The sequence below is a fragment of the Stegostoma tigrinum genome, chromosome 36 (genome assembly GCF_030684315.1).
Source record: "Stegostoma tigrinum isolate sSteTig4 chromosome 36, sSteTig4.hap1, whole genome shotgun sequence".
In the NCBI taxonomy this organism is placed as follows: Eukaryota; Metazoa; Chordata; class Chondrichthyes; order Orectolobiformes; family Stegostomatidae; genus Stegostoma; species Stegostoma tigrinum.
The window spans coordinates 17,837,266-17,847,359 of NC_081389.1; the positions used below are offsets into that span (position 1 = coordinate 17,837,266).

General features: G+C 41.0%; 1 protein-coding gene across 3 annotated transcripts in view; it reads left to right on the plus strand.

The window, feature by feature from the left end:
• The window catches only part of csk (C-terminal Src kinase), a 134,485-nt gene extending 130,974 nt beyond the window's left edge, over positions 1-3,511 (plus strand). For all 3 annotated transcript variants that reach the window (XM_048520874.2, XM_048520875.2, XM_059640225.1), the window contains one exon: positions 2,730-3,511. In XM_048520874.2, the coding sequence (XP_048376831.1) occupies positions 2,730-2,912 (183 nt within the window). In that variant the 3' untranslated portion in view covers positions 2,913-3,511. The remainder of the gene's footprint in view (positions 1-2,729) is intronic.
• The last annotated feature ends 6,583 nt before the right edge of the window (positions 3,512-10,094 follow it).

The window sequence follows — 10,094 nt, forward strand, 5'->3', positions numbered from 1 at the left end:
TTTAATTGTGTTTCCCTCAATCCTGCTCTTATGTCCCAGTGGATGATTTCTGTAATTAGAGTGACCTTTAGTACAGTATACTTACAGCTCAGCATTCTTTTTGTGCAGTTCCATACCAATAATTTTCATGAGACCTAAAATATTTTGCAGATCTATTACAAACTTGCTGTGCTCTTTTCTTGGCGTGCTTCTCGGCAACATTTTACAATATAACTTCTCAAACAAAATTGTTCTTAAAATTTTTTTCAGATAGTTAGATTTCTGTTAAGCAAAGGAATGAAAGATTATCAGGGTAGGTAGGGATGCAGATTTGAGGTTGCAATCAGATGAGCCAATTTGCTGAATAGCAGAGTAGACTTGAGGGGCTGAATGGCCTACTCATTTGTAGGCATCTTCATATGCCCTTTCAAATCTGCCACATTGCAATGGCACCTGATCTCAATGCTTGCAGCCCAACTGTTAAAGGTTTATTTACAGCACGGTGTGTTCATATAGAAACCTTCAATTTTAAACTATTGACATGATTTTGTGAGCTAATATGACTGCAGGAAAGCATAGATTCAGTTGGGGAAATTAGCAAAAAAAGTGTAAAATTGCCCCCCTTTTGTAATATGCTTAGGGATTCGGAGCTGGAGTAAACCTCTTGAGCTTGCTCCACCTTCTAATAAGCTGGTGGCTGAGTGATAACTAATCATTCGCCCTTATCACCAATAAGCTTTTACTCCCTTGCTTATCAAGAGTCAATTCAGCTCTGCCTTAAAAAATAGTCACAGGCTTTCTTTCCATGGCCTTTTAAGGAAGAGTATTCCGAAGACCCTCAATCCTCGGTGAAAACTTGCCCTAACCTGTGTCTTTAATGGGTGACCCCCTTACTTTTTAAATACCTTACTTCCTTTATGCACCCTTTCAGGAAACCTCAGGGTCTTCATATGCTTCAGCCAAGTCACCTATTATTCTTGTAACTGCAGTGGATATAAGGCTAGGTTGTCCTACCACTTGGCTTAAGCAACTTTCACATAATAGACGCTAGTCTAGTATGCTTTCTCTGACCTGCTTTGAGCACACTTCCATTCTTGCTAAAATAACATGACTAATACTATACACAGTGCTCCAAATATAGTCTTACCAAAGTACAACTTTCCTACCTTTTTGTATTTACTTTCCCTTGCAATATGTAGTAACAGTCTATTGGCATTTCTATTTACTGCTGCAGCCACATTCTAAACTTTTGTGCTTTATGCTGTTGAGCACCCACATCCCTTTGCATTTGAACTCTGTGTGCTCTCCAGTTAGTATGTTTCTGTTTAATTCTCCCTACTAAAATGGATGGTTTCACATTTTTGAGACCTTTGCCCATTCACTTAACCTGTCAGTATCCCTTTATAGCCTCCTTGTGTCCTCTTCCCAATTTACGTTTCCAGCAATCATTCTGCCACCTACTTTCCTACCTACCTTTACCCTACAATTATTTTTTCTTGGGTGCTCATGCAGCTTTATTCTATACTGGAGTGCATTCGAGTTTGGTATAGATAGATTTTTGATTTCTTTAGGAATCGAGGAATTTGGGATGCAGGTGGGAAAAGTGAAGGTGACACAGAGTAACCAAGATTGTACTGAATAGAGGGAGTAGGTTTGAGTTATACGGTCTATACCTTCTCTAACGTGTTGTTTTGTGTGCCACTGTGAACCGTTCAATTGTGCAAGGTTTCAAAATGAAGTTATGATCCCAGAACAAGTCAGACTTCAGAGTAAAACCCAGTTTGATAAACCAACTTTTGTGTAAAAATCCTGCCAGTATGCTTTTACAACAGAATAAAACATTTTTTAAACAACAAAAACATGAACTAAATTGCGCCAGACAAAAAAATTATAGGCATCAGAAAATGATTCAAATTAATACGATTCCATTTGTTCCAGCAATATCCTGGCTACCTACCACTAAAACTCCAATGAAGAATCACCACTACGTTGACGCTAAGGTTTCTTGCTCTGGCTGGTAGAAAACCAGTCAGCTTCCTTTTGGCAAATTTCTGCCCATTCACCAAATGCTTTTTCCTTCGGCTGGTATCCTCCCAGAGATATCTAAAATAAACAAAACTGAATTCATTTTAACACTGTTTAAATTCCCAGAATTCTAAGCTTTTCTCCCCCCGCACTCGCTCACTAACTTATTTCTGTTTCCCTGGACCCCTGTCGCTACACAACAGTATGGTTTTCTTTCTTTATGTTTTAAATGCACTAAATCACTACCTTAATTTTATTAAGATATCGGTCTTAAAAAATGCTTGCAGATTACGTAGCTTCAAGCCCCCAAGAACACTCAAGCTGTGTCTCTTCAACCCTCCAAGTATAAATTACCATTAGAAATAATGCCTAATTGAGTAAAATATTGCTTTAAAAAGTATTCCTTGATGTATTAATCAAACGCTACTTAAATACAGTTTTAAAGGCTTTTTACTATCTTTACTTCCACACTGTTCCCCCCCCCCCCCCAGAACAAAAGGTTGTGTGTGTTGTTTGTATCTGAACTCTGCTGTGATGAAGCATCACTGAGCTGAAACATTAATTGTTTCTCACACCACAGATTTTGTTAGACCTGCTGAGCTATTCCAGCATTTTCTGTTCTTTAATTAAAAATGAACTGCCCTTTATCTAAGGAACAGCATCAACCACTGGGGCACCTAAAAATGAGAAGAGTGAATTGTATTTTTCTTTTTAAATTCCCTCAGCCTCTGAAGGACGTGGTTCCACGTGTTGAGAAGGGTTACAAGATGGATCCACCTGACGGATGTCCACCTGCCATATATGAATTGATGAAACGGTGCTGGGAGCTTGACCCTGGTCGTAGACCCACATTCAGGCAGTTGAGGGAGAAGTTACAAGATACCAGAAAAATGGAACAGCACCTGTGACACCAGAATGCCATGGAACTTCTTTTTCTAAAAAAAAGACTGCTCAACATTAAACCAAGAGTGCTGAGACTTTTACAAAGCAATCTTCTTAGGAAAAGAAATTGAACTCTGCATATCATGGCCTTGTGTTTCATTTCCCTCTCAGTTATGTGTGCTGCAACAGAATATCCCTCTATCCCCATTAAAGAAGCATGCTTAAACACCTTTGTCGAGTCCTTTGGTCCTTGTGGTAATTGTTTTGTGCCAAGTGCCTCCAGCCACAAAGACGGTGCTTACTTTGCAATGTGTTTGTTTCTACCAAAACGCGATTCACGAAGAGGTTTGGTGAGGAGATGGTTTTCTTTAACCAGCATAACCCAGTTTTGTGTTTTTTGCTTTCCCATCTAAATTTGCTTAGCCAGGTTTTTTTAATACTTAAAATTGTAATTTTTTTATAAAATAAGAGGGTGTTTTTTTAAATGTTCTGTAATGTTCCACAGATTTGACAAACTCATTGCATGTAGTGTGGGAGGCATTCATTTCTGTCAGTGCGTTACATTACATTCATTTTAGCTGCCAAGGATGAGATTAAATAAACCATTCCATATGATCAGTTCTAAGCGGCTGTTATGTTTTGATTTTAATTTGGCAAAATAAATTGGGCTGCTGTCTTTGTCTTCAGCCCTCTACCATAGGAATGTAAAAAATAGGAGCAGAAGCAGAATGGTCACCGCATCAAGCCCACTCCTCTAGTCATTTACGACCATTGATCTGCTGTCTCAATACCATATGCCTGTGCTCTCACTGCACCCCTTGACAACTCCAGCGTATAGACATCTAATCTTTTCTTCCTTTAAATATATTCAATGACATTTCCTCCACAGCCTTTTATGGCAGAGAATTCTACAGGTTCATGACTCCAAGTCAAGAAATGTTGCCTCACAGGAATGGCCCACGGCGTAATGTTAAAATCTGTTCCCTTGTTTTGGATCCCAGGCCAGGGGAAACCTCATCCCTTAACCCAGTCTGCCTAGCCCTGTTGGAATTTCATATGATTCATTCTTTTAAATGGCAATAAATAAAGGCCCAGTCAACCCATCTCTCCTTATCTGACAAAGCTGTCATTCCAAGAGTCGAACTGGTAGACCTTCACTGCACTCCCTGTTATGGCAAGTTATCTTCTTTAGATATGGAGTCCAACGCTACAATACAACGCTGGAGATATGGTTTCAACAAAGCCCTATGTAGATGCAGGAAGAATTCCTGCCTTTGTACACAAATCCACACTCACTGATGTCACTGTGAAGGTCACCCTCTCAACCTTGCCGGAGGCATGTTTCGCTCAGGCTGAAGCCACCACCGGTTTTCTGTGTCATTAGAGAACAGTCCTCTGGAGCTATGGTGGCTTTACCTTTTGCTCTAACCTTGTTGCAGTGGAGGCCAACATTATCACTTGCCTTCCTAACAGCCGGCTGTACCTGCGTACTTGCTTACAGTGACCTGTTAGTTTTATTGTCTCACTGAACTGACTGGTGACTGGATGCCCTTAAGTGGGCGTCACCAGCCTCAGAAGATACTCATATCAAGAGCCCAAGTACAACCAGGGATTGAACTATTGATAATGTTTTATTCCAACCTTATTAGTTTGTAGATGGCCAGAACCTACAAAACTGTGCTCAAATGCATTCCTCACATTTGCTAAGAAAACCAGTGGTGTTCCTGGCCAATAAGATATATTTGAAACTCAATGTGCAAAGTTGTGGAAAGATTTGGGTCTGGTGTAATTTGAAAGTTTCATTTTTATTTTAAGGTGCCCAGTTTTCTATTTAACCATTTGAGGTATTTTGGCAGTAGGCAAGATTTACATATAGACTTGAAATGCTGTAAACTTAAGGATGCTTGTTTCCTTCCTGTCTCGTGAAAAGAGGTTAGTAAGTAACTTCTAAGAAGAATAAATTCAGAGCAAACTTTCAAAGTAGTTTTCAGGCCACATACTAAACTGAAAAGGGTCGGGGAGGTGGTGGGGAACTGAAAGAACTAGTGGTGCTGGATATCAGTAACAAAAACAGAAATTGCTCTACCATCTCTGGTTCTGGCAGCATTTGTGGACAGAAGTCAAAATTAACATTTCAGTTCCAGAGACCTTCAGAACCAGTCTGAAAAGAGAACTTCATACAGTCAAATTATTAGTGATTGGGCTAAGAGTGATTGATTCTTTAAAACCAGAGTTTCTTCTGGCTGGTCTCTGATAAACCTTTGCAGTTGTATGTTTGTCAAAGATAACCAAAATTAGACTTTCCAGCTCTCTCTGGCCTGCTGCTGTTCACTCCCCACGCCTGGTATGAAATTTTTATGAGTTGCTGGAGTGCATGCTGGCAATCAAATGATGTTTTCTTCTGTGAGAGAAGGGAAGAAAAAGGCAAAAGATAAAATGTGGATTGTTTTTATTACTGAAGATGATTTTGTTGGACAAATTAAGGTGTATTCAGTTAGTTGTCTTGGAGATTTTAAGGATTACTTTGAGAGAAATTGTCTAAAGTCTGAACTTTTTAAATTTTTAAAATTTTTAAATGTTAAAGTTGTGAAGCAATCGTGTGCATGGTCTAATGTTCAATGAACTCGAGTGTAAACTCTTCTGTGATGTTTACATTTTTAATCTGTTCTGAGCTTTATTTACTTCAGTGGTTAAAGTTTGCTTTCCATTTTTCAAATGCATTACACCTTTTGTTTAAATTTACTAGTTTTGGTATTCACATTGGGGCTATCTCTATTTCAGGTCATGAAGTTATGGACTAGTAATCCAGAGGACTTGATCTGGAGACATGAGTTCAAATCCACCACAGATGCTGACAAATTTAGATTTAATTCTTCTTCAAAAGGCTGTGCTTGTTGCAACTCCGCGACTCGGTGGAGTGCATTCTGAAGTGCAAAATTTGAAACTGTTGCACCCAACTGGTAAAAACAGTCAAGTCTGTTGCACTGGAATTCATTCCAGGCTGCAAACTAGGACCCAGACTTGGGGAAAAAAAATTGCAGCAGTAGTTATAATTGGTTTGAGAGTTTCTTTGCCAGCAGAGGCCCTGGTTTCAAAACAAGCTAATTAATTGTCACACCATGTCGCACTGCATCTCTTACAGTGACCAGGAGTGTTGATTTGCAAATAAATTGAGAAAAGTATGTATGTGCAGATTGATCCGAGTGGCAACTTGTGCTTGGGAACAGGTACTTAGCTTTTTATTCCAGGTTTTCTTGTGAAAACTAATATTAGTAATGATGACCATGAAATTACCAGAGTATAATATGAATGGCTTTTAGTGAAACAAATCTGCCATCACCACAGAACATAGAACAATACAGTGCAGAACAGGCCCTTCGCCCCTCCATGTTGTGCCGACCTGTGAACTAATCTAAGTCCCTCCCCCTGTGCTATCCCATCATTATCCATATGCGTATCCAAGGACTGTTTAAATGCCCCTAATGTGGCTGAGTTAACTACATTGGCAGGCAGGCTGTTCCACGCCCTTACCCCTCTCTGAGTAAAGAACCTGCCTCTGACATCTGTCTTAAATCTATCACCCCTCAGTTTGTAACTGTGCCCCTTTGTACAAGCTGAAGTCATCATCCTCAGAAAAAGACTCTCGCTATTCACCCCGTCCCACATGGTTCCAGACCCTAATAATGTGGTTGACTCTTAACTGCCTCGTCAAAACAGGATAGTAAACCATTGTAACATCTAATGAGATTGCTCAGGATTACTGAGGGATGGGCAAGAAATGAATGAAAAGGGTCTTTTCCATAGGTTGGGGGAGTTCAAAACTAGGGGACATATATTTAACATGAGTGGTGAAATGTTTAAAAAGGACATGAGGGGCAACATTTTACACAGTGGTTCATGTGTTGAATCAACTGTCAGAGAAATTGTTGGTCGTAGGTACAGTTACAACATTTCAAAAGACATTTAGGTAAGGTCATGAAAAGGAAACATCCGGAAGGATATGGGCCACGTGGGCAGTTGGAACTAGATTAGAGATAGTAGGAACTGCCGATGCTGGAGAATCTGAGATAACGTGGTGTGAAGCTGGATGAACACAGCAGGCCAAGCAGCATCAGAGAAGCAGGAAGGTTTGATGTTTCGGGCCGAGACCCTCCTTCAGAAATGGGGGAGGGGAAGGGGATTCTGAAATAAATAGGGAGGCGGGGACGAGGAGAGAGACGGATAGAAGATGGATAAAGTAGAACATAGGGTGAGAGGAGATAGACAGTTCAAAGAGGCAGGGTTAGAGCCAGTGAAGGTGAATGTCGGTGGGGAGTTAGGGAGGGGATAGGTCAGTCCAGGGAAGACGAACAGGTCAAGGACGTGGGATGAGGTTAGTGGGTAGGAGATGGGGGTGGGGCTTGAGATAGGAATGGTTAGGGAGGTGGGGACTAGTTGGGCTGGTTTTGGGATGAGGTCGGGGGAGGGGAGATTTTGAAGCTTGTGAAGTCCGCATTGATACCCTTGGGATGCAGTGTTCCCAAGCAAAATGAGATGCTGTTCCTGCATCTTTTGGGTGGCATCATTGTGGCGATGCGGGAGGCACAGGATGGACATGTCATCCGAAGGGTGGGGGTGGGAGTTGAAATGGTTCATGACTGGGAGGTGTTGTTGGTTGTAGCGAACTGAGCGTAGGTGTTCTGCAAAGCGGTCCCCAAGCTTCCTCTTGGTTTCCCTGATGTGGAGGAGGCCACAAGGGGAACAGCTGATACATTGTATCACCTTAGCAGATGTGCAGGTAAACATCTGTTTGATGTGAAAAGTCTTCTTTGGGCCTGAGATCTCAAAACCAGCCCAACTAGTCTCCGCCTCCTTAACCATTCCTCCTACCTCAAGTCCCACCCTCATCTCTTAGCCACTAACCTCACCCGCCTCCTTGACCTGTTCTCCACCCCCCCCCCCCCCCCCCCACCCCCCTCCCCCAGACTGACCTATCCCCAGCTTCACACAGTGTTATCTCTGGAACTAGATTAGTTTGGGAACATGGTTGGTGTGGGCAGTTTGGACCGAATGATCTTTTTCTGCACTGTGACTCTGACTGTAAGTGAAGATGACATACTGGGCACTAATTGATTCCTTTTTTGAAAACCAAAGCAACCTTGGCACCTTCAGTTGTGAGCTTTCTTGCATCAGGATATACAGAAGAGTTGACATCTATTGGATTTAGAACCTCATGGGGTCTACAGACTCATCCCCAAGCCAAGCTAAAAATCTTGTCAAACTTTAGATCAGCCATGATGTGGTTCAAAGCAGAGCAGGTTCACTGGGCTGAATGGGCTACCCCGATCCTAATTTAATCAGGTGTAATGCTGCCAGATTTAGAGTTGCAGTCATTACGATAACATGTTCTTTGATACCACCTCAATTAATCACTGCACTCTTTGAGGCTATACCTTCAGATATCTGGACCATAAACTCCTGTCATCTTTTCAAAGAAGCTCTGTTAAACCTACCACTTTAATTAAACTATTTTATGTAATCATTTTTTCTTGTCAGGTATCAAACCTTGGTGGTTTGAAAGTTATATTAGGTTGCTCCCTCACGTTGATGTTTTACAACCTTAAAGGTGTGTTGTAAAAAATAAATTTTTCTTTCCTTCTATTTTTAGAAAGTCCAACTTTACTTAAAATGAGCTTCATTTCTACTGAACAGTCCCACACTTAAGTAACATAAGCAGCACTTTATACCTCATTCATTGGAGATGCTGTTCAACTTGTTAAGGTCTCATCATGCTGTACAAAAAAGTAAGGAAGTTATCGCTGCTTTGATATTTCCCTGACACCTCCATAGATTTTTGATATGCTTTATTACAATAACATTACAATCAGACACTGTCGACGAAAGCAGAAACAATTTCACCGGACATTTGTATGAAAGCGGAGTTGAATTTTACAGTTAAAACATCAAGCAATCCAATGTAAATTATACCTCAAAGTTCATTGGGAATGGTAACTTTCTGACTCATTTTCTCCCACTTATCTGGTTGTCAGGCTCCTTACATGTAAATGCTCTGTGTTGAAATTTGAAGGTACTTTATTGTTCATAAAAACAATGAGTAATTAGCAACTTTTAAGTTTGTTTCATTTCAATACTAAATTCTGCTTGTGAGATAATATGCATGGATTCAAATGTAATCACTCGTCTAGTCTGGAATTGGTAATGAGCATTTTCCCTCAGCTGATGGATGCAGGAATGTATGGAGAATTAATGTAGTAAGCAACATAGGGAAAAGTGTTTCCATCTCCCCTTGTCAACTATGCCTCAATTTCTTTTTATTCTGCTGGGGGACATCACATCTCCTAGTCACTGTGTTACCTATTTGCAAGAGAAATTACATATTTTAGCATATGTATTCATCCTTGCAGGCCCAGATGAGCCTTTTGTATCTTAACATTTATTTTCTTCTTGGTTGCTAGAGGCACTGTAGATTGGAATGTAATCATAGAATGCCTACTGCCTGGAAGCAGGCTATTTGGCCTGTTGAGTCACACCGATCCCTCGAAGAGCAGCCTACCCAGACCCATCCTGTCCCTGTAACCCTGCGTTTCCCATGGCTACTCCATCTACCCTGCACATTTCTGGACACCGGGTAAAATAGCTCATCCACCTAACCAGTCATGTTTTCTCCTACAGTCCAAACTGGAGCACCCAGAGGAAACCCATGCAGACGATGGGAGAATGCACCCTCCAAACAGTTACCGAAGGGCGGGATTGAATCTTGAGGTGGCAATGCTCACCACCAAGTCATCGTGCCGTCCCAAATCCCATGCTTTAGTTTGTTCCCAAGACAAACTTTTAAGTGCTTTTAATCTGAACTGATAGCCATTTGGCTGTGCTTGAGACACCGACATACCTGGCTTTAAGGATGTTCACGTTTGCAGTGGTTCACATTTATTATTTGAATGATGACATTATTTCTGGGGGGGAAATGTCCTGTTGCAGATGTAGGTTTGGGGACTGGCTAACCTTGGCTGTGGTGTTCCCCACAATCAAATAATTTCCTGACAGCACGAAACAGAAACCTTGCTAAAAGGAGAGGAAAATGTTGAAGATTTTTCTTACTCATAATTACCGAGACTAGGACATCACTACCCTATCACAAAATTGTTATGGTATCAAAGAGGCCGGTTAAACTGTGCCAAGAAACCAGATTTAGAAAAGAACACCAA